Source organism: Oreochromis aureus, linkage group 4 (genome assembly GCF_013358895.1).
Source record: "Oreochromis aureus strain Israel breed Guangdong linkage group 4, ZZ_aureus, whole genome shotgun sequence".
NCBI lineage: Eukaryota > Metazoa > Chordata > Actinopteri > Cichliformes > Cichlidae > Oreochromis > Oreochromis aureus.
The window spans coordinates 11,480,744-11,504,353 of NC_052945.1; the positions used below are offsets into that span (position 1 = coordinate 11,480,744).

At 40.8% G+C, this 23,610-nt stretch overlaps 2 protein-coding genes across 5 annotated transcripts in view; one reads left to right on the top strand and one right to left on the bottom strand.

Annotated features, from left to right (window-relative positions):
• LOC116321424 (dedicator of cytokinesis protein 7-like) overlaps positions 1 to 23,610 on the bottom strand; it is a 30,972-nt gene continuing 7,362 nt past the window's right edge. Inside the window, exons 10-50 of one of the 4 annotated variants that reach the window (XM_031741267.2) lie at positions 22,441 to 22,521; positions 22,071 to 22,227; positions 21,365 to 21,495; positions 20,147 to 20,240; positions 19,869 to 20,031; positions 17,097 to 17,214; positions 16,207 to 16,277; positions 15,979 to 16,117; positions 15,755 to 15,856; positions 15,563 to 15,649; positions 13,548 to 13,779; positions 13,026 to 13,190; positions 12,714 to 12,886; positions 11,957 to 12,058; positions 11,557 to 11,643; positions 11,139 to 11,234; positions 10,872 to 11,012; positions 10,572 to 10,685; positions 10,304 to 10,474; positions 9,605 to 9,744; positions 9,320 to 9,489; positions 9,055 to 9,206; positions 8,566 to 8,748; positions 7,749 to 7,875; positions 7,576 to 7,660; positions 7,350 to 7,446; positions 7,099 to 7,233; positions 6,668 to 6,820; positions 6,368 to 6,526; positions 6,165 to 6,265; positions 5,893 to 6,085; positions 5,070 to 5,213; positions 4,818 to 4,949; positions 4,692 to 4,706; positions 3,213 to 3,338; positions 3,035 to 3,124; positions 2,720 to 2,956; positions 2,491 to 2,634; positions 2,250 to 2,356; positions 1,987 to 2,160; positions 1 to 1,303 (exon numbers count right to left, since the gene is read on the bottom strand). In XM_031741267.2, coding sequence (XP_031597127.1) covers positions 1,261 to 1,303; positions 1,987 to 2,160; positions 2,250 to 2,356; positions 2,491 to 2,634; positions 2,720 to 2,956; positions 3,035 to 3,124; positions 3,213 to 3,338; positions 4,692 to 4,706; positions 4,818 to 4,949; positions 5,070 to 5,213; positions 5,893 to 6,085; positions 6,165 to 6,265; positions 6,368 to 6,526; positions 6,668 to 6,820; positions 7,099 to 7,233; positions 7,350 to 7,446; positions 7,576 to 7,660; positions 7,749 to 7,875; positions 8,566 to 8,748; positions 9,055 to 9,206; positions 9,320 to 9,489; positions 9,605 to 9,744; positions 10,304 to 10,474; positions 10,572 to 10,685; positions 10,872 to 11,012; positions 11,139 to 11,234; positions 11,557 to 11,643; positions 11,957 to 12,058; positions 12,714 to 12,886; positions 13,026 to 13,190; positions 13,548 to 13,779; positions 15,563 to 15,649; positions 15,755 to 15,856; positions 15,979 to 16,117; positions 16,207 to 16,277; positions 17,097 to 17,214; positions 19,869 to 20,031; positions 20,147 to 20,240; positions 21,365 to 21,495; positions 22,071 to 22,227; positions 22,441 to 22,521 — 5,331 coding nt within the window. In that variant the 3' untranslated portion in view covers positions 1 to 1,260. Of the gene's footprint in view, positions 1,304 to 1,986; positions 2,161 to 2,249; positions 2,357 to 2,490; positions 2,635 to 2,719; positions 2,957 to 3,034; positions 3,125 to 3,212; positions 3,339 to 4,691; positions 4,707 to 4,817; positions 4,950 to 5,069; positions 5,214 to 5,892; positions 6,086 to 6,164; positions 6,266 to 6,367; positions 6,527 to 6,667; positions 6,821 to 7,098; positions 7,234 to 7,349; positions 7,447 to 7,575; positions 7,661 to 7,748; positions 7,876 to 8,565; positions 8,749 to 9,054; positions 9,207 to 9,319; positions 9,490 to 9,604; positions 9,745 to 10,303; positions 10,475 to 10,571; positions 10,686 to 10,871; positions 11,013 to 11,138; positions 11,235 to 11,556; positions 11,644 to 11,956; positions 12,059 to 12,329; positions 12,628 to 12,713; positions 12,887 to 13,025; positions 13,191 to 13,547; positions 13,780 to 15,562; positions 15,650 to 15,754; positions 15,857 to 15,978; positions 16,118 to 16,206; positions 16,278 to 17,096; positions 17,215 to 19,868; positions 20,032 to 20,146; positions 20,241 to 21,364; positions 21,496 to 22,070; positions 22,228 to 22,440; positions 22,522 to 23,610 lie in introns of those variants that run through there. The other 3 variants (XM_031741269.2, XM_031741270.2, XM_039610850.1) reach the window with 3 other exon arrangements.
• On the top strand, positions 17,871 to 19,668 carry angptl8 (angiopoietin like 8). The gene is made up of 4 exons (XM_039610851.1): positions 17,871 to 18,327; positions 18,798 to 18,947; positions 19,097 to 19,207; positions 19,298 to 19,668. Exons 1-4 carry the CDS (start codon positions 18,031 to 18,033, stop codon positions 19,313 to 19,315), a joined length of 576 nt encoding a protein of 191 aa, XP_039466785.1. The 5' UTR covers positions 17,871 to 18,030; the 3' UTR covers positions 19,316 to 19,668.

Below are 23,610 nucleotides of genomic sequence, written 5' to 3' on the forward strand. Positions count from 1 at the left end.
TGTAGGGAGAAATATTTAATAGAAGACAGTGTAAATAAATAAAAAAAATTGCCTATCTAATTGGTAAAAAACAGTTTCCAGCTCTGTAAAATAACAAAAGCACATATATTTTAGTAGTTACAGTGTTAATGTGCTGCAGGTTGTTTACAATAGTGCAATTTCATAGATACAGTAGATGGAGATTTCTACAATAAATGTAAATCTTCTATAGCCACAGAGGTGTATACATACAAAACATTTGGTCTTCCACAGAAGCTCATAACAGTCAAACGAGGACTTGTTTACGCAGTCCTAACATATTCAGTTATCTATCTATACTGTAGTATGATAGCGAATGTCGCAGTTTGAACATGCCTGTGTGAGCAAATGAGATGGCCTGTCTTTAAACAGTGCTTCTGTGATAAACATCTGATGCGACTGGAGTGCATGTCTAAGAGTTCACAGTTTTAAAAACACATTTAAGCATCCCATCGAGTCACTCTCTCCCACACATAATGAGCTCAATCATATCAAACCTGGACCTCCACAAAAAGCAGCCCACCAACTCCCTTTATTGAACCCTTATAACGAGAGATGGGCAGATAAATGTTACGACTTGAGGGAGAAGGAATGTCAGTTATTTGGTCTGTTGATAACAAAAGAAAACTCCCTGGGACTATTTAATAACAAAGTCTGGCAGTGATCACTACCAGGGATTAAAAAAAAAATCTCACAAATTAAATAAGTCCATGACACAAAACAGACAACCTAAGCCTCTTCAAAAGCAGACACTCGAAGCTAAAGAAAAACAAACCCAAAACAGTGTGCTAAAAACTAAAGGTAAAGTCAGATCAGGCTCTGAGAGATTACTTTGGGTGGATAACTGTAAAAAGCTTTCTTTAAACACTGCCATCTTAGAGCCTTGCTCCAAATGACAATGTTTACAGAGCAGATAACCTTCCTGCATAAACACCAGAGGGGTTTTTTTTTTCCCCCAAAAGAGGTGTGAGAGTGGTGGGGATGGTAGGGCAGCAAAAGAGGTGACAACTTACTGTGTGTGCATGGAGGGGTTGGAAGGGGGAGGGGGGTGTTAAGCCATGACTGGGTGGCCAAAGGTGATGAGTGTAAAATAACGAGCTAGATGAAGAAGAGGACGGCGTGTTTGTGTGTTCCTGCTACAGTTGGTGTGCAACGCAGTGGGGGGAAGGGGGGACAGACGGTATGAGATGGTGCTAATTTTAAAAGCTTGTTTCTCTGTGTCGCTTTCCAGCTTTCTGTGGCTCAACAGTCGACTTTGCGGAAACTCGACCTACTGTAGGAGTTCCTGCGAGAGAGGGGGGGATAATTAGTAGGAATACTGGGGAAAAAAAAGATATGTCAAAATCAAAAACATCATATTTTAGCAAAGATATGGTTCACTTTATTTCATTTGAGCCAAAAAATGCCACCCAAGGAGTGTGAAAGTTGTCCCACTAAAAGCTTACATGGCTTTGAATCAGCATTGTGGTTCCAAGAGTAATAATGATAAACCCCTAATGTAATATAGCGGACCAATGGAGCTCAAAGTTTGTGTTAATATTTTAACTATCTGGGATTTTACATTTCTCTCTGTGCTGCAGCATCGGTCTGGCAGGTGCTGTTGACTGTAACTGTTTCTGATTAGGAATCAGTCCACATGCAAACACAGAGCTGCAGCCAGAAGATGATGAAAACCAAAAATAACATATGGTGATAGTTTCCATAGTCAAACAGGCTACAGCAGTTCAAGAAGTGCATCATCTTTTATTAATGACTGTGGAATAAAATGTGACACATTTGAAATCACTGAAATGTGTCTGCATGTCTGCTCACTGGTGACAAACTGGCTGTTTGAGAATATAGCCTGAAGCATGACACAGTTTTACATTCCTCTTATGTTAGTTTGATGTGCTTGAAGAAGCAGCATGAGATCATTTTGTGCGTCTCTGTGCATAGGCGTGTGTGTGTGTTATTAATGTCTCAAGTTACCGTTGTGTTTGCAGAGTCGGAGCTGGTACGGTTCTGTAAAGCTGGGGGATCTTGCGGTTGATGAGAGGACCCAGAGCTTCTTTCAGTTTATGGTAATTCCTTTCTAGCTCTCTGTGGTACTCTTTCTGATCTGGCCCAATCAGGGCTTTATTCTTCCTCAGGGCATCCTCACACCTGCACAAAAAAGAAAGACACAGGGAGTTGGGATTTGTTTTTATTGGCCACACAACAGTCTTTGTCTGAGACAGAGATCATGTCAGTACCTCTTAGCGAAGTCTTTAAAGCAGAGGCGCAGTTTGTTGTGATGACGAAACAGCTTGGGGTCATCAGGAATGTCGGCGAGAAAGACCTGCGCCACCTCAAGGGGGCCCTGTTAGGGGAGAGAAACAGTTACATATTGGCTGAGGAATTTCTGCCACTGCTTAAAACACTAACCCAGACTTAAAGCTCTGCTTTGATGTTATTATTATTCCAGGGGGACCAGCATTTCAATTATATTATCACCTGGTTGACAGTGGTGCCCACACAGCCCTGGAGCACCATTTGAAGCATTTTAGAGTCTGCGGGGTCTTGGTTTGTGGCGAAAGCGAGCTCCTGAGTCTTCTTCTGCATATCTTCAATCGCCACCTCGATGGGGACAAGAATAATCTGGAAAGCCAAAGATGTAACAATGAACATACATCATAATGTCTACATTTATTTAAAATCTGATCCCTCCACTAGAGGCACCCACCTCCTCCTTGTGGATAACATTGATCCGTGTCTTGATGTAAGGGAAGGCGTGAGATGTTGTCAGGATGGTTTTGCGTTTGTACTGCTCATGCAGGTCGCCGTGAGCGCGGCCGTCCAGAGTGAAGGGAGTGCAGTACATGAAGGTACGCAAGTTGTAGTTCTTGTCAAAGTAGGTGATTCTTTCCTTCAGCTCATATGTGTCAAAGTAGGGCTCGACATAGGTGATCTGCAGGTAAGCCTGAAAAAGTCATCAGTACAGTTAGACATTTTAAAAATATACATATTTTTTGAGCAACAAACATACACATCTCTTTACCTTGTTGGGATCTAGTTTGTTTTTGTCCACTGGGCTGGAGTCTTTGATAATTTCGACCACCTCATCCCCAAATTTCTCTGAGTAGAACTCCTGTGGGCCAGAGGCATTCACCTTTAGACATATGTTCCTCATAAATCATTAAAGACATCTTTATTAGCATCAGGAGGAGTTAACATGCCTCAAGTCTGTGCGATATCTCCGCTAACTTGGTGATCGATGGCTCCTTGTAGACAAATTCTTGCTCATCCAGATCTCCGAAGCGACAGCCATAGAAACCCACTCTGAAGTAGGTCCCAAACATTCGCTGAACACTAAAAACAAGACAGAAAACTTAAACGATTAAAGAGTGCAGAGCGTGAGTGAATTAAAAGCAGCTGACACAGAGCTTACGTGTTAACAGTAGAAAAAAAAATACCCCGTTTTAATTCATGGACTCATTATCTGACACTCCAAAGACTTGAAATGAAGATTTTTTTTTTCTCCACAAACTAAAATGTTTAAATGACTGGCCTATTTTTATTGAGGACTCAACAACCCTGAAACCAAGACCAAATCTGTCATACAAACGTTAGAATGCTGTTTTTCCACTAGTACATAAATGCTGAATAAATTAATAGAAACACAAAAACAGGAGGAACAGCATTATGCGACACCTGCAGAATAAACTCACCACGAGTGATGTGTTGTACGGAAATGTTAGCGAAATAGCTGTTTAGCCATTAGAAAAAATGCAGTAAAAAGTATTTGCTAACAGTGTGATAACAAAGTGTCAGTAACTAAGTAACTATGCAATTATATGCTAATTAGGGGTCATCATAGTAGACAGCCATATGGAGGTGTTAACACAGCCTAAAATGTGAAATGTAAACTAGAAATCTATCTGAATAACCAGAGTTTATTTTTTTTACCCATTCATGATCCATGGTTGTTATACTGCTGTTGTATTTATGCGTTATGTAACTTCTGTGCTTGATTTTCTTTTAGTGAAAAGGTCTGGTTGATGTTTGGAAATTATATAGTTATTGGATGTGGATATTGGTGGGGCCAATGACTGTGTCCTTTCCTGAGGGCCACCCTTGTAAAAAGAGCCAACATGGCCACCGCCTACCACAGAGGATCATTTACTTTCTTCTCTCTCAACCGGCCACACGAGTGAGCCGCCTTTTCTTTGGAACCGTTTTCTCTTGTTTTGTTGTTTTGGGGCTAAAAGCGGTTTGGTTTCTTTCTTTTGGTTAAAACAGCTGGTTTGTAAAATGCACACAGATTTTTTTCACCCTGACACTAATTTATATTCCTGTGTTTGCAACACCAGTGATGAAAAACAAAACAAAACAGCATTTACTCTTTGTTAACGCTTTGTTTCAGTGGCTGCTTTGGATGTGGGAAAACAGATGCTTTTCATGTTGTGGGAAAATACAAATTCATGCTCAGAAGTAGTTTTATTACAGCAGGACTGCAGCACAAATTAATTAATACTTGTCTTAATTCTACTCAACCAAGTGATAAAGTAAGCTTTGCATCACTCACCAGTAACATGTTATTGACACAGGAGTGGAGAAGAAAACAAGCCAAGGGGAAGAAGAATAACACTGTCAACAACAACTGCTGAATGTTTTACTTTAAATTGGATACTCTTAATGTCAGATTAGTTTGTTACCTCCCATCCTGAACTCTGGAAAAGATGAGAAAAGAAATAAAGAAGGGAATTAGGATAAAGATAATTGGCTATAAACTAATTCCTTTGTAGATTGCTGGTGATTTCAGGATTAAGCTGTCAACTCACTTGGTTGTAGACTTTATTAAAGGCATCTTGTAGCTTCCCGTGGACAGTAGCCAGCTTTTTAAAGTCTCTGTTGGCTTCATGGATCGGGAGCAGAATCTTGTACACTTCATTAATGGCCTCATACATGCCAGCCTGCAGTTACAGCACAATTAAATAGGGATTTTTTTACACAAATCATATGATAAAATACCCATCCTTCAGCTGTGTTAATGCAGGAACCTTGTGCTGTTTGTCAGTGAATGTGAGTCATACCATGTTAAAAGAAGCAGCTGCTTGCTCCAGAAGGCCCACCAGGCCAGACTCACTGAAATACTTCCCAGCACAAATGCCCTCCTCCTCTGGCGACAGAACGTCATCGGATACTGCCGACTCCTCTAATACGTTGGATGAAATATTCTGTAGTAAAAACAGACAAAACAGAATAGGAAAAAAGTTACCTTTTTGGTAATACACCCACATGTTTTATATGTCTTTTAAGTAAAAGTTTCATTTAGGCCTGAGTCACACAGGTCTAGACACCCATTAGTGAAGATCTTCTAGTAACCACAGGTCACAAGAGTCCCAAGCTGGGTGGTGAATAGTTGCTGGAGGTTTCTGGCAGTCGCTGCAAATTCATTTGCTAAAACTCAACTCACACAAGACCAGAGACCAGTCAGCCAACACCTGGCAACCACAGGTCATTTGGGAAAAATTTGAATTCTCTACCCAGTTAGTGACTGGTTGCTGGAGGTTTCTGGCAGTTTCAGTTTCAAACTGGTCACAAAGAGGTATACAGTGCCTCAGTGAAAGATTACAGTTGCTTTGACTGCTAGCAGATTGTCGCGGTTGTCTGTAGTTTGCATGGAAAACATCTCCTTGTCAGATAACTGCCAACTACTTTCCAAGTGAAACAGTGAAAACTGTAACACGCACCAGACAAGGAGACAAATTTTTGTGCCTTTTGAAACATGTTGGCTGCAGTGTTCAGGCAGGTGTCAGGAGGTCACCGACTGTGATTGAGGCATTAGACTAAAATCATTGTGACCTAGCCAACTATTTGTAAGTAGAAAGATTTAAACAGCATACACACACTGACCTGAAATGTGACACAACCAATGGGCAGGTAGCGACAATCCTCCAGCATGTTGAGATACTCCGCTACCAGAGCTGCGCTGTGGACCAGACAGTGGGCTGCTTCAGCATGGTTCCCTCTCTCTGAGTGTTTCCCTGCCATGTTTTGAAGCCACGTTAAGCGCAAGTCAGGGGAGTTCTGGTAACCTTTAGCAATCCTGAAAAGAGAAAATGAGAAAACACTTTAGGTTTTGTTTTATTTTTGATTTACAGCCACTCTGATGGTCATTCCAGTACCTGTACATTAGGTCGATAAGCATCTCTGGATCGTGCTGATGCTCCTTCATCTTCACAGTGTCAGTAAGGATCATGTGCAGGTTGAACACCAGATCCTGGACCTGCAGTTTCAAACATACATATACCAAATGAAAAAAAAATGTCTTACCCGTTCCACTAGCTCCAGCTCGAAAACTGTAAACAAGATGATGGTTGCTGTGCACCTGCTCTGGGAAAGGTGTGTCCCGCAGCTCTAAGTCCTCTTCGGCATATGTCAAGATTGTCTTGAGAGACCGACGAAGATGCTCTTCATTAAAGTTCTGCGATGTTCCCACCAGTGAGGACAGAGACATGGTGACCTGCATCTTTACTCGTGCAAAGTTCTACAAAACAAAAACGTAGCCCAGTGTGACCTACAACATCATTACAGTCTTGAATTACGGTATAGATGCATTTTGCTGACATGTCCACAGCTATGAAAGAACATCAAAGTATTTCACAGATAATGCAACATCTTAACATACATTTCCAATCTCGAAGTTCTGTCTCATGAGCAGGTAAAGAGATGCCGAGGCGTGACTTCTGACAGAGCCGACACTGCTGCTGCAGTGACGCAGGAGACGCAGGCACAGGTCTGCACACAGCTCTGTGTCCTCCTCAAACAGCATTTCTGGGAACTATACACAAAAACACACAGCGTCACTTAGTACAGTTCACCCCGCTGCCACCAGAAATGAAATATGGCCCACTTTGTTTTACTTTTAAATAAATTGTAACACAGATGTTATCAATGAAAATGAGTAAGCAGAATAATGCCAAATAGGAGTAAAACTATTAATACCAAAACATTAATTATTTGTGTTAATTCATTAATTTGTGTTTTGTTTTTTTTTGCTGGAAAAGACAATAAAAAAACTGAAAACTTGTGTAATTGCTAAAAGCAAACTGCACTTACTTTGAAAACCAGAGCTCTCTGTGTATTGAAGCAATGCTGCAGAAAGAGGGCGCTCTGGTTTCCTGCCATGCTGTGAAGAAGTACTCTCAGCACTCCACCTAAAACACTTTCTTTCAACTCTGATGCAACCACAGTCTGAAAGAAGACAGGCACACAACAAGCAAAGGATGTTTACATAGGAGGACAGCACTTTATGTCAACCACTGGAAAGGTGGTATCTAAACAGATTTATTTATTTCTCATTGTTTTACCTTGACTATAATTTCCAGTGTGTCCAGTACTATGAGAGAGGCCTCAGTAGCTAGGTTTCCATCCACCACAGACTCCTGTTCCACCTCAGCCTTAGTCCTGAAAGGTGTCATTTTACAATCATGTTACACAGAAACACACATTTGACATAAATTATAATCCAAGAATATTTGTAATTTTCACAACGTGAACAGAAGAACCAAATCTATATTTCTGTAAAGCACATACTTGTCAACTCTGTCTGCATTTGTTCTCCAGTGAGTTACGTTCTTTTTCCACCTAACGTTCTCCTGGCTGCCATAAGGGCTCCTTTCTGTAAGAGTAAATTTCCTTAAGCACCACAAATATAAATTGCTTCAGACATGCATGACACAAGCCTATGTTTCTGTCGTGCTTCCCACCTCTGTGACGCCGAACCATCTCCTGACGGGCTCCGATTGTGCCCAGTATGGCTTCTTCAAGTCGTGCCTTCATATCTTGAGACTTTTTAAATGTCAGGCTATTGATCCGCTCCAAAGTCTTCTTCCCCTACAACATCCACCAAACATCAGAGGACAAATAAATCATAAAAAGGTAGCATACAAATTAGGCAAGTTTACCCAGAAATTTCTCTGAGAGAGAGAAAAAAAAAGACTATATTAAAAGTGGATAAAAGAAAAACAAATGGGTAGAGAGCTGCTAAGAAATGGACTTTAGATAAGCAAACAATTTAAAAACAAACACATAAAAATAGCCTCCTGTCCTATTAATCATTTATAGAGTAAACACAGCTAAATAGACTACTGTGTGATTTTGCAGTGCTATGCAAACAGTAATGGACAATACAGTAGTAACCCTGGACATGATGTCTGAAGTCCAAGTGCCTCAGTGTACAATGCATTATGTATAATGCATCATATCAAATATACCTTTCAGAGGCAGAAGTGAAGGCATTCTCAGCCAGCAGTAACTGACCAGCACAGATCTGTTACATGCTGCCACAGACATCACCATTTTTGCAGTAATGGTTAAATTAAATCTAATTTTTAAATAACAGCTAATTAAACCAGGAACATTAACTCGTTGCCTTCGTAAAAACCCCATCAAGCAGGAGAAAAAGAAGGAAATGATATGTAATCAATATTTGCTCTGAACTAGCTTTCTGTGGAAAATCAATTTAGAGGAATTTAGCATCACCCTGAATGAACTGCGAATCTTGATGGTGCCCATTTATTATACCTTGTATTCAAAGCAGGACACACAGAGATGCAGCAGATCTAGCAAGCGGTTGATTTGCAGTACAGACAAATCTGACACCCAGCGCTCCAGGAGAGCTGCATCTGCATTCTTCAGCACCCACAGGAAACACACCAACAGAGTCCTACTGCACTCGGCAGACAGAGAGCTGGACTGGCGCCCCGCCTGGTAACGACACACACACACAGAAAATCGGTGCCAATCTTGTAATCCACTTGAGTATAGAACAAAATGGCTGTTTAGAGAAAGTTATGGCAAAGGACACAGAGCCACCTACAGGTGAAAAGGAGCAGTTGTTCTTTAGCTAAAGAACAACAAGGAAAGAATGCAAATGATATTTAAATAGGTGAGTGTTGTGTGGCGTGACCGTCTGTCAACCTGAAGCAGCAGTCGCCCACACAGAGGCCACTCTGTGACCTGTCAGTCTGTAGGGCTCTGGGGAACACTATGACCCTTGCTGCTATCACTTACCACTGTGGGCAGCGCGAATGGGTTGGCTTTGGCATGCTGCAGAGGGGAGCCAGCGATTGCCATAGCAACAGACTGACTGATAGTGCTGCCACTGTCTGGGTCAGCATCGTCAGCGTGGGTGGATGCATGGCGGACCCGAGAAGGCGAGGAGTCTGCAAGGCAATAAGAAAAGCACTCTCAGGTACAATAATACTGCAAATAAAACAACATCCTCTCGAGCAGGTGGAAAACCATATTTATGGGCTGCTCATATTGTTCTGCTGACCAGAGAAGTCATAGAGCTGATGCAATGTCTCCATGACGATTGGGATGAGAGGCAGGTAGAGCTGAGCCATGTGGGCTCTGACTTGAGGGTCCCTGTAGCGAGGGTCTGCATCGTGGCTACACAGCAGGGAGTGAACGGCACTAATGGCTTTTTTATGAAGGAAGAAAACCCTGTGGGTGATAAACAAAATCGTGATAATCTTCATCATCTCTCACTTTATTTCACGTTAAAGTCTGAATCGATGTAAAGTCTTGGTCAGCTGGTGTGCAGATACTAAAAACTCACCCTTCACCATCAGGGTCGAGGATGAGTGATAGCTCAGACAGCAGCAGGCCGGACAGGAAGTGCTGCTGGCGAAAAGGGACGGAGAGCTCAAACATGGTGGCCACGCCCTGGTCTTGCACCATACTGGAAAATGCTGAGCTCTGTGGACACAAGGAGAGATAGTTAAGATGACACAGAATTATGGAGAAATGACTTATAAGTGTGGCTTACATTAATGTTATGCAATGGTTTGTGTAGAAACACAGAAGAGTTATTCTCAAAGTTTTGATGACTGCAAATTTAAGACATCATTTGTTTATTAAGGAAAATAAACAAACAGCTTCAGTTAGTGTTGGTAGTGTATTTGCTAATTTCATTCAGTCATTATGTTTGTTTTTTTAAACCAAGAGGAAGGCACATTTTGACACCAGCGGTATTTCTGTTAAGAAACTCTAGCTATGATGCCTGGAACAGAAGAGTTGGAATTCAAGAGAAATCCTCCCAAAATGAAATGTACAGTGCATTGCATTCTTTCCTTGGCTGACTCAAGGGCTGCAAAAAACATCCCCAAGGGCCATGACTGGAACTTTGAGGACACTGATGCTATGAGTATGCACTTATTACAGAGGGAAATTAGCAACATTTCAATTTATCCATTCTCTTTATGTGAAATTAATATTTTCTTATAATTCATCTATGATGGATAATGTGCTATAGTACCTGTGATGTGGTGGAAGAAGTGGAAGGAGAGGGGGAGGCTGGGGGGCTCAGGATTGAGCACGGCAAGTTGAGGATCACATAGTGCTCATGGCTGCAGACAATACGAGTGAAGTCCATCCTCAGAGCATTCAGAGAGCTGGGATTCTGGGCCGTGTGCAACTTGTTGGCAATCTGTTTAACACGCAGTTACATAGAAGACACAATAATGTGTGTGGGAGTCTCTGAGCGTATCAGATTACAGGAAAATAGGAAAAAGTGCAATGGGGACCTGTTTGTAGTAAGAGCGGATGAGGTTGAAGACAAAGCCCCGGTCCATGAGAGACAACAGGTCATTCAGGAAGAAAGCCAGACTGCTATTTAACCTCTCCACAAGCTCCACATCCTGGAAGGGGAAAATTCATGTGAGAGAAAGAGGAAGAGTCTTGGTTTACATTATATTAGTTTGTATATTAGGTTTGAATCAACCAGCAATGCTCAAGCTTTGTATAAAAGATAAGGGAGAAAAATAAAGCCACTATCGTTTTTGTTGGCCAGTGACCTAAATTAGCTAGCTCTCAGGATTTGGTACCTTGTGGTATCGGCTGACAATGTCTGCACTGATGGCACACACAAGCGCAGCGATGTCATCCACAAAGCGGTCTGGGAACCGCTGACGCCTGGGAACATCCAGTTTTGAGGTCAGGAATAAGTGGTGGGCCATGCTCTTTGTCTGTAGGAGGGGATAAATAAGAAAATGGTTTGCAGACCTTAAGTTTTGTTTTACTGCATTCTCTTTAGATTTTTACTACTTAGAAAGTGGTGTACAATTATTGCAATTTCAAAAAGGAATGCTTACCATCAGTTGGAAGAAAAACCAAGCTTGTTGCAGCGCCGCTTCCCTCACTGTGCTGGTGCTGACCACCCACTGTAAAGCCAGCTCCTCGTGGAGCAGCTAGACATGAACCAACAACAAGCTAGTTCAGTTTGGTCTAGTTAATTGTATTTGAGCTATCAAGATTAAAATAAACTGTTTCAATGCTATTAGGAATAATTAATAAACAGTAACTGCAGGTTATAAAGGTTTAGGAGTACGAGCTGATAGTTATTCATTCCAAAAAGCTCTAAATTTTCAATTTTTACATCATTTCCATGTAGATCTGTGTCCAAATCGCATGATTGTTGATGAATGGTAATGACATTGGAAGTTGGTGAATGATATGACATCAAAATGTGTTAGTTTGTCACTTTTACAGTTAGTTAAATGCCAGTTTTACCTTCTTTGCAATCTGCCTTGGGGGAACTGAAAACAAAGCCACGCTGTCCAGAAAGGCAGACATGCGATTGCAGCTGCGGTCGTTTGCCTGACATGGAGTGATGGTGAGGTGAACACACACAGATGACGTGAAAATGGGTGAATGGAAATGGGTGGGTGGCCAGAGAACTTTCTATGAACTCCTAACAAGCCCCAGGCAGAACTTGTGCCTGTTAGGCAGCAGAGAGGATGTACAGGGAGTAGATAAAAAGGGGTGACAGGTGGGCTGAGGCGAGCGGAGAGAGAGCCAGACAGACACAGATGCAATGGAGGTAAGAAATGACCCGCGAGAATTGATGAGAGGCAGTGCAGGATGGAGGTGGAGGAGGTAAAGGTGAGGATGAGGTGAAGGGATTTGGCACCTGCTTGAGCTCACAGCTGGAGTTGGGGTTCCGGCGTAGCACAGATCTGGAGCCCCCAGGGGCATAAGCAGAGTTTACCCAGGAGTGGGAGCGGTCAATGCCCTGCCATAAGCCACCAGAGACACACACAAAAACACACACAGAGTGTGGCAAGAGGCAAGAGCACAGTGAATTAAGAGAGGGTAATTACCACACAAAAGATTATTTAGAGAAGAAAATCAGGAACAAAATAAAAGGAGATAAAAGCAACAAAGAAAAGAAAGCTGGGGAGAGGAGAATAAAGGACTGAAGGTACTGCATGAAGTAAAGGGATAGAGGCACAGAGAATTACTACATTGTTGTCTAAGCAGTGAGACAGACTGTTGGCACAGAGTTCTCAGTCAACCTGAGTTTATTGAATCAGCTGTGAAGAGTCCAGAAACTACGATTACAACAAAATAACAGAGTGATATTATCTAAACAGAAACTAGAAAATAAACAAGTGGTTTCATAAAGACAGAAAACACAGACCATCTTTTCTGTGTGGCCAGACTGTAACAACATTCATATATTTTATTTAATGTAATTGAAATACTAGGGGAAAAAAAAATGAGACACTAAGCAAATATAATAAATGTGAAAATAAAGCAACAGCTGCCTATGATAATACAAGTTTGACTGGTACACATTTCCTGCAACACATAAGACCAACAAAGTGCAAAATATTTAATAACCTAACTTTAATCTCCTTTAAAAGGACTTGAGAGGTGCAGCATACCTTGCTCCCCATGATCCTTTGCACCTCTTCATCAGGAGAAACAGGTGTGCTAGCCAGGTCTGGGTTGGAGTTGCTAATGCTTTTGGAACGGGACAGGTGCAGACTGCTTGGCCGCGCTGTTGCCCTTGATAAGGTAGCGTACTGCATTGGCATCTCGTAGGACTGGGTGCCTGCTACTCGGGGAGAAGGAAAGGATATAGAAGTTAGCAAAAAAAACAAAAAACAAAACCCTGACAGCTTATGGTCTAACGAAAACCATTTTTGTTCTTTCAACTGTAAATAAAGGTTTTACAGTTAAGCCCGGTGACTCACCATTCGGTGGCAGAGTAGGCTCGGCAGTGGGCAGGCGGAAGCAGTAATGGATGTAAGATGCCAGCAGATTGTTGCGGCCATGTTGATCTTGGTTCCCTTCCAGGTTTTTGTGGATCTGATTGACCAACAGAGCCATGGCTTCGAAAGCAGCCCGACCCAGGTTCACTGCAGGTAAATTCAAAGTTAGTGCTTTAAAACAACAACAACAACAACAACAACAACAACAACAACAACAACAACGGTAATGCTTGCCCTAAAGGTAACCACAAGTTAACGTATTTATTATCAGGTGCTAAACTGAATCTAGAGTATCTGTTCCTCTGTTGTGTGTGTTAATGAAGTAAATTCCTCAATGTAAAGCAAATTAAACAGTTTTGTTTTTCATATCTTCAACAAAAAAATAATTATCAATAATCATCATATTAATATATCTCTATGAGAGTTATTACAATCACTCAAAAAAAATGAGAATTTGCATTTTTGCCTAGTTTGCTTAGAAAGTAGTGTTGACAGCCTTCTCACCAATCTGGCCTGCAATGACTGGAGGGTAGACAATGAGCTGAATGAGTTTGTTAAGCAGCTGATGCAAGAACCTGACACAGGTATCCAGCACAGCCCCTCTCAGTGCAGCCATGCTGGCCTTCAGCTCCCCTTCCATGTTTGCCTCGGTTATGATGACGTCCTTCAGGCGGAAAGGAAAGGAGTACTCCTCCAGGACATACACTAACGTGAAAAACTTATCCAGGTGAGGGTCCTAGAAGCACAACCACAATGAATGATAAGTAACAGCCGGTATCAGTGAACTTTGATTTGGCAGAACACCTGAAATTCTAGGAGAGCAGGGTGATCCAGGGTGTGTGTGACCTTCCTTTTCTAAAGTGACATGAAACTGCATTTCCCAATGACCTGCATATACGTGAGCCTACAGGAGCCAAGCAGACTGTGACGTACATCAAACAATAAAATAAACCTCAAGTTTCTCCACTCTGAGCAACATTAATGTGCACCACACTTCTGTCTTTTATCCAATTACGCCCATTTACTTTGATATTAGCTAAAACCAACAAAATTATTGTTTTTGACATTAAACTAAACTAGTTTCTATAGACATATGCCAGTTAAATCTGTGACTTTTGTACATTCATTTAAATAAATGTGAATGCCAAACAGGATGGAAATACATTAAAAGTGAAATTATACTGTTTGAGGAAAACACTGATGTTTTACATGATGAAATATGTTTATACGTTTATAGATGTGAAAGACTAACAAAAATCTAGTTTTTGATCTAAAAGACAGCCCATAGTCTCAAATGTGAAACTCAGTTTGCTTCGTACGTACTTCCAGGCACAGACTTTAACTAAAGATCCACCCAGTGCAATTTTCTTGGTTTATTTTGATTTTTTTCTTAACGCTACCTACTGATAACGATTTTTACCTATTCTGATTTTCTAGGAGCTATTATTGACAGCTTATAGAAATAAAAACCAGCCTTTCTTCAATGCAAAATATTATTTTCATAATAAAAGAAATGATTGAACTTTAGAAGTTCCACCAAACTTTAGTAAGTTACATGATTCTCTCTAATTTAAACAACTGAAAATAAAGTGTTCTGCTACTGGAACAAGGCACAAATAATTAACTGAAAATAAGTTGTTGTACATCCACCTTTACCCGACGTATTTCACCTTACCAAACAAAAGCCGGTGCAACAACACAAATGTATCTACTTACATCACTTTCTAGTCTAATTATAGCTTCACCAGATAACAGGACATCGACCCTCATGTGTTTTCACTTGTCTCCATAATTTTCCTCGTATCTGTTCACTGCTCGTGAGGCTGCTGGCTTGTGGCTGGTTCTAAACTCTGGATAGCGTTATATTTAGCAACTGCCTTTATTAGCTTCTTTCAAAACTCCATATTCAGCTGGGTGAGGGTGATTTAAATGTCTCGTTAGATTTGTTATTAAGAATCTTTTCATGGTGGGCCCTCTGTGTTTTACTTTAGTGAACTTTGTGTCTTCACTTGCAGACAGGAGCCTCTACACTAACAAAATGTTACTGCGTGGTTGTCAGCGCATGACTATTTGCCTGTGCTACTGAGCACGTTTTGTGCGTGCATGGAAAGGACCAGCTTGTAATTAGGTACGTGAGACTGAAGGTCACCAGTCCAGGACAAGGACTAGTGCATGTCCTTTAACTTTAACCACTAAAAAGTAACTGCTATGTTCCCATTTCTGTAGACTAACATTTTTATAGCTTCCACCAATGTATCGCAAATTGAGCAGCCCTAAAGTGAGCTCCTTAAGGACCAGGGAGTATTATTTTTTTGTTTTTCATGTTTTGTGACACTGCCTACAAAACATGATGTAGTAACACTAAAAAACATTTAAGATAATTCAACGCTTTTTAAGGTATTTTTAATAGAATTATAAAAAATTTTAAGGACCCACAGCCACGCTATAATAGCAAATTGGGTCTTTACACGTAGGAGGAATAAGAAAGAGCAGTAAGTGTAAGAAGCGTATTTGTGTACCTGAGTGTGGACCGAGGAGGCCGCTTTCACTTCGACACTGAACACACCTTTGTGATTATCCACCCACTTCATGCCTGGGAGCTGAACCTGCCAGAGAGTGACACCCAACTCATTTAACACTCAGGCACACCACAAAGGAATAGGTGCTGGAAGAAGAACCAATGTTCACACAATCTCTTCAAACACACTCACGTCAGGGGTGAGCACCGAGTAGCTAGCCGGGGGCTTTTCCACAGAGACAGGCAGACTGAAAGAGCCGGTGCGTAGTCTGCCATGTTGCATCAGAGGGATCCACTGCAAGCAGAAAGAAAGACACACGACCTCTAACAGATGGCAAGACAACAGATAGAACTACTGAACAAGTGAGTGTGTGGGTGAAAGTATTCAAGGAGAGCCAGCTGAAGGAGTGCACTCACCGTGTAGCCCACAGGAGTCTCCAGAGGAGTGTTCTGTTTGGTCTGGCAGCTGATGTGGTAAAAGGTGAACAACAGGTGGTGGTTGTCTGTCAGATTGGCAGGAATCTTCATCTTCATCTCCTCATAGAACTCAGGAGACCTTATGAGAAAGAGTTAAACAAGACATTTAGGAAAGAAAGAAAAGTTGGGCAGACTTGAGCAGAGGCTCAAAAGGTGAGGGAGCCTTACTTGTTATGGTAAATGACAGGAGAGTATGCCTCTTTCATGAATTCTGCACAGCTCGATTTTCCAAAGATGACCTGTTTTTAAAAAAAGCAGCGTATAAATGCAGTTTTCCATAACCAATAAGAGACAATGAACACCACAACTGTTTCAAACCCCAAACTGAGAACAGTTCACTCATGTTTTTTTCAAAGGTTTGAAAACTTTTCACTCAAAAATCCTTTCAAACCTGAAAGATTAAAACATTTATGTAACTCTTAACCAACTTAATACATTTCCTTCATTTAACAGACATTATTCATAGTCCTACTTGTCATGATTTTTTCAACATAATGCCATTTGAACTCAATAGTGAGGAGCCACTAAATTTTACATTTTGATCATGAAGAACACAACATCAAAACATACCAGCAAACCAATGACTATTTGGAATAAATGAAAGAAAGAGTGAGTTTCAACCAGTTACACTGGTTGAGTATTTTGAGTAGTTTCTATGTTACTGTAACTGTGTCAGCGGCAGCCATGTTACATAACAAGCAATCCTTTTCTACCCTTCAGCTCTACATGGGATTGCTGTTATGGGATATGCAAAAGAAATATCCTGGGTGGAGTGCCACTTATAGTAAACACTATATAGTGTGCATCGTCCATTTGATACTGAATAAACCAAAAGAAAAAAAAAATCAGAGTGATACCATGAAAGATATGCTGCAGGTCATGCACATAACTAAATTCTCCTTCCTTTGCTGCTCACAAATATGTTCCTTTGAAGTTACCGCTACTGAAAAAGACATCATATAGTATTTCACTGCCTTAAGCTTTTCTTTGTGGCTGGGATTTCATTTGCCAGAGAACATCACGGTCATGTTGCTTCATTATCCTCGAGTGTAACTCACCGCTAAGGCTTGACTGGGGTCCTCTCCTGCCATGAACTGTACTTTCACAGCAATGTTCCTCACTGAGCCCTGACGGCTGCTGAAGTTCAGACTTTGTGGGTAAACATAGAGCAGGTTCCTTAGAGCCAAAATAGGCAGAGAGAGAAAAAGAGAAAAATACAAGAATTTTAAAAGGTGCATAGCCATGAAAGGAACACTTAATTTCTGTTATGATGTCAGCATGTGGCAATAAGATCACCACCCCATTTATATTAAATATTTCCCACAACCTACAATATATAACAATCTTATTCTCAGAAAAGACAAGATCATGCGTGTGCACATAACAGGAGTGTGACACGAGCCTGGCCTCACTTGATGAAAGTCACCTTAACTCCCATCCAAGTTAAACATTAGAGGTAACTCCTGTACATATTTGAAAGCTGACTTTAGCCACTTGTATAAAGGCACTGACACACCACACAATCACATGTGATTGATTGACATAACAATCACCTAAACTTAGTGCACAGAATATAATACATGTGAAAATTTTCTTTGTTAAAAAAAAGCTACATATATTGCTATGCATGATGCACATGTTTGTGACCTAAATGACAAAATTAGTATCGCTACAGTCAAACTTCAAGGGAGGGTCACTGAGGCAAAGGCCATGGACAAGACCTGTGATCAGACCAAAACCGAGCTAATGTTTTACCCTGGTATCGCACGTACCCATGCACACATGCAATATAAGGCGGAGCAGCCACCCTCCATTCATCGCTGAGGGGCTGATGACACTGCTATGACAGACAAGTGCCTGTTTATGGCTTTCATTTTTGACTCATACATAAAAAAAAAACCTTTATTTTGCACAGGCGCTATTGCTGAAAAATAAATCAGAAATATCTTTTGAACATTTGAAAGAACTGAGGAAACAACATTTATTATCACAATGATCTGGAGCCTGTGCTTGCTTTTTGTGGCTGGAGCAGTGCACGCAAGCCCGGTCAGGAAGACCAGCAAGACGGAATACAAGGTGGCACCGCAAGAAGAAGTCAATGTGCTCATGTTTGGTGTCTTACAGTTTGGCGAATCCCTAAACTATGCTTATGAAACCACTGAGGCAAAGATAGCGAGAATCAGCCGGTCTTTGAAGAACACTGAGAGAACTCTCCAAAAGCTGGGGAAACAGACTGAGCAGGCTGCAGAGGTGGAGAAACAGATCAAAGAAGTGATACAGCTGCTACAGGTAAGAAGACATGGAAATATGTAAACAACAGATCCCCCAGGTGAAGGCTGTGGTATTTGGGGAGAGATAATGTCTCAGAACTACAATCAAGGTTCAATCTCAGTACAGCATACGAGAGCAAACTTGAGGCAGAGTATATAAGTCGCCATCAGACTGAGGGAGACACAGAGAGGGAGAGAGAAAATGCAGCTTTTTGGTGACTTGTGAAAGCAAAACATTTTCTTTAAAATGCCTACATAAAATCCTGTATTGCTGTTATTATGTGAGCACTCACAGCCAAGACAATCATATTACTATTATTCACTTCATTTGCCTGCTGTATAAGGTTAAACCATACTCCAATATCCAAGACAAGAGCAATCAAAATGAGTGTGAAAGCCACATGTAAGACTCTGGGGAAAGCAGCTGCCAGCTGCACTGGGGCTTTTGTTGGGGGAAGAGAATAATATAGGCACATCCTCTTTTGATAGACCCAGATGGCCCAGCAACATGCTCAGACCACAAAGACTAAAGAATGGCTGACCAGCCTGGAGAAGGAAGAGCAGGAGCTGAGGACAAAAGTGAACCGGTTGGAGATGCACCTCAGCAACTCTGTACCTCCAAGCATCAAGGAGCTGCAGGTAACAGAAAGATGTACTCGAAATAGTTACAGTTCAGCATCACTTCTAACACTCCATCACTCCATAGTTGCTTTTGTTGGTTATTGCTTCATATTTGAACACCAGTCATAATCACTGACGAGTTATTTTAACTTTACTTCTGTTTGTAGGAGAGAGCAGAGGAGCACGACAAAGTCTTGCGAGGCTTACAGCTTTTGACTCAGTTCCAAAAAGAGGATATTGAGAGTCAGAATGAGCAGCTTGCCAAACTGCAGAAGATGGTAAATAACTTGTTCAAACTATCTGCTGTTCTTGATAAACTTTGGATGTTTTTGTTTCATTAAATTTGCTACTTTGCTTCCCTCTTCCAGAGTGAAGTGCTGACATGATCCAGATCTCAACTCCATAAACTCACTGCACTCCCTTCCAACCTTGCTATGGATGCTATAGATCAACTGTACTGGCAGAAAATATATATTTTGGGTCCTTCATAATTACATCCTTGTTATTGTGCCTGTAATCTATATTTTGTGCATTATTTTTGTGTCTTTACATCAGTTTGCTTTGTAAATTTGCTTTTTAAAATAAGCTGTTAAATTATTAAAGATTGTGTTTGGTGAACTAGTATTATATGTACACGCTGTACATAGAATAAAAACAATTTGTTTGTTTTTTGTATTTTTATGCTTATATTCTACATGAAAATAACATTAGTAAAATTTGTTTCAGATTAAAAAAAAAATGCTGGAAAAATGTCTCTTTTTCTCCTTTAACTATAGACTTAAAGGCTGAAGAATATCAGACTCTGTCAAAAATCAATAATCAAATAGACACAAGAGGCCCATACTAGGTCAATGTATATTTGCTTTATGGCAAACTTACTATAAAGCAAACATACACAGTGTGTTCATATGTGTGTGCCTTTGTAAGATGAACGCTCACCTATAGGTAGTGTGCGGTGTGTATACTTGGCGGGCGGGGAACTCCAGCACCTCTTTGGTTGGTCGAACACGCGGGTCTGGATATGGCTTCACATGAAGCAGCTCTGGTGAGAGGCAGTAATGAGGCAAGTCTGGAGCTGGAGAGATATCGATCTTCAACTGGGCTGAGAAGCAAAGAAGGACAGGGATTGAAACAGAGACAGATAAACAGTGCATCTAAAATCAACCATGAAGCTTTGGGTGAACCTTTCCTAGACAACAGGAACGTGTTGGGTTTACCTGTGACAGGCCTCAGGCGGCGCAGAACAGAGGACGGTCTGCGCATATCTGCAAGATACTTGTAAAGGTCTTCATCGCTCAGCCTATCCCCCTCCTTGGTAAACAAAAGAGCAGAGTGCATTCTCTATAAAACTCTTTAAATTTTATTAAAATGCATTTTTTGATCAGTCATCCCTCTTATATGGATTTTTTTAAAATATATATATATATATATATATATGTATATATATATGTGTATGTATGTATGTATGTGTATATATATATTTAGAAGAGGTCAGCATCTTTGTTCAGTTCAGTCTTATCCTAAAAGTTGACACTGGGGAGGGAGTTAAATGCAGTCAGGTTTAGAAGAATGACCAGAGCACTGACAATTTAAGTGCACTGCCATGATTAAGAGGGTGAAACGTGTTGCAGTGAGAGGAGCATGTCACATAGCGGACACGCTCACAGGCTTTGTTTCATTTGTCTCTACTAAAATAAAAAGAGTAAAAACAGGCTGCAGTTTTTCACTTTTATAAAAACTAACATTTTTGAGGGAAAGGCTTTTTGACAATTGACTTTAATAAATCACAGCACATTCATGGATTTTACTAGGATAACATATAGCAAATAAGTGGTCTGAAAAACAGGGTTGCCTTCAGGTTATGGTGACAAGTGTCCCATCGTTTTAAAGAAATGCACTCTTGATTCACAGTTACATAAAAAGGGATATCTGCATAGACTGTGCTTTCACAACAATTCACTGATAAATATGGTGCAACAGCTCAGAGAGCATAATCTTTTTTATTCGATCCAGCACCTGCAAGTAAACACATTTTTCTTTCAATAATTAAATGGACAGTATTGCCCCAAGGTTAGCAGAAAAAGTAGTTTTAAAGCACTGGGGCTATTTATTCATTCCCGTGCGTTTTATTAGATACTGTTAATTTCATACTATTAATTCTATTTATATAGCAGCAATTCACAAGACAATAACTTTCTCTGGACACTTGACATTATATAAAGTAACAATGTGACAATAATATATAGAGAATTCCACTGATTACCTTTAAATAAGCATTTGTTGACAGTAGAAAGAAAAATGAAACTCTACTTTTTATGCAGTTATTTATTATGTCTCACCTTTTGTTTCTATAGTGATATTCAACTACTTCATTAAAATAATGGGTAGTTTACCTCACTGTAAGGACAGATCTACACATGTGCACTACTAAATACCTGCTTGAAGAAGTTGGTGACGGTGAGAGTTGCAGGACGGAAAGTGGCAAAGTTACACATGTCATCACCAATGCTCATCCGCTCGAACCCCTTCTTCTTTCTCTCGTTCCACGTTCCATGACCTTTTCGTTCTAGCAGTGACCCAAACCATATAAGGTGTGTATTATAGGGACAGGAGACATTTGTTACTGTAATTAGGCAAATGGTCTGCATACAGTGATCACCCACAACATTAACACCAGCTGCCTGATATTGTGTAGGTCCATTCCAGGTGCTAAAACAGCTCTGACCCGGAAACAGGACCTCTGATTGTGTCCTGTGGTTTCTGAAACCAGGAAGTTAGCAGTGGACCCTGTGGGATTTGGAGTGTGGGGCCTTTGGACCAGTGACGATGCATTCCACATATGCACAGTGCAGAAACTAGGGCAATATTTTGGGATTTTTGAGTTCCTCAAGCAATTCCCGAGCATTTTTTTTTTTGTAAGGCACACTGGCAAGCTGCAAGACGCTGCTGACATTGCAACAGTGTTTAAGTGGACAGTACACGTCACACTAACATCTACACGAATGTTAGGTTTCCCAGCATCATGTTCCATTCTACCACGGTGATGCTCCTGTCAGTAGTTTTAATGTTGTGGCTCATCAGTGTACGTGCACATGTGAAATTATGCATGAAATATATGTATATGCATATATTCAGCAGTACCAGAATCAGAGTCCGGGTCAGACCGATCCAGACCTCCCACACTGCTGACGATGTTGAGAAGGTGAATGGCCGTCCAGGCAAAAGGCATGCGAAAACGGCCGAGACGTGTGCATGACTGCTCTGCCTGAAGGCGCAACTTCTCTAGCTTCTCCTTGTGCTGCAGTGGAACAAAATATGATCTGAAAAATACCGAACAGCCTAAAACATCTGCAAGAGCCAGTATTGGCTTGCCAAAGATGACAGTAAATATTGCAGCCACCCTGACAAAATTGAGTAATTCTTGTGACTAGACAGTAAGAGGGTCCCACGTGCATGGCGGCTGCAAGCTCTGAGCATTGCAACAGTTTAAAGAACATTTTGGCTCCGTTACCTTAGATGAATCTGATTCTTTCATAACCATGTAGGGCTCACAGCATTCACTAATATCTCCTTGTTGAAGGACTTTTTCAAGCTGAAAAACACATGCAAATGCACTTTTAACTCACTGAGAGCAATTATGTGATTTAAAGTAATATTTGTTGTTGATATTCAGCACTGTGAAAAAGTATTTGCACTCTTCTTCTGATTTTTTAGTCTTTTTGCATCATTGCCAAACATGTTTCAAATCATCAAATGAATTTTAAAATTACACAAAGATAACCTGAGTGAATGCAAAATGCAGTTTTGTATTTAGTTTTTTAGCCACACCCAAGTGGCCAGCCCATTCTACAGACCTGATTACTGTTAGGCATGCTGAATCAAGAAATCACTTAAATAAAACCTGTATGACCAAGTGAAGCAGGCTAAAAGATCTTAAAATGCATCAATGATTCATCCAGGAGGTCACAAAAGAACTCAGAAAAACATCTGAAGAACTCTAAGCCTCAATTGTCTCAATTAAGGTCAGAGTTCATGATTTGACAGTAAGAAAGAGACTGGGCAAAAATGGCACCCATTGTAGAGTTCCAGAGTCAATACCACCACTGACCGAAGAGAACACAAAGGCTCATCTCATATTTGCCAAAAAGCTTCGCAATGATCCCCAAAACCTTTAGGAAAATTCTGTGGACTGATGAGACAAAGGCTGAACTTACTGGAAGGCTTGAACCCTGTTACATGTGGCATAAAACCAAAACAGCATTTCATAAATGAGCATAATCCAAATGGTAAGCTGTTCATGCTTGAAAACCCTACAATGTGGCTGAATTAAAACAATTGCGCAAAACATAGCAAGCCAAAATTCCTCCACGGCGACGTGAAAGACTCACTGCCAGTTATGGCAAATCCTTGAATGCAGTTCTTGCTATCTTGGGTGGCAGAACCAGCTATTACGTTTAAGGGGCAATTATTTTCTCACACAGGGCCAGGCAGGTTTGGATGGCTTTTTACCCTTAATAAATGAAACTATCATTTAAAACCTGCATTTTTTATTTACTCGAGTTATCTTTGTCTTATATTAAAATTTGTTTGATGATCTGAAACATCCAATTGTGACAAATATGCAAGAAACTAAGAAACCAATCAAATGCATTTTCCCAGCACTGTACATGTGTAGTTGAGA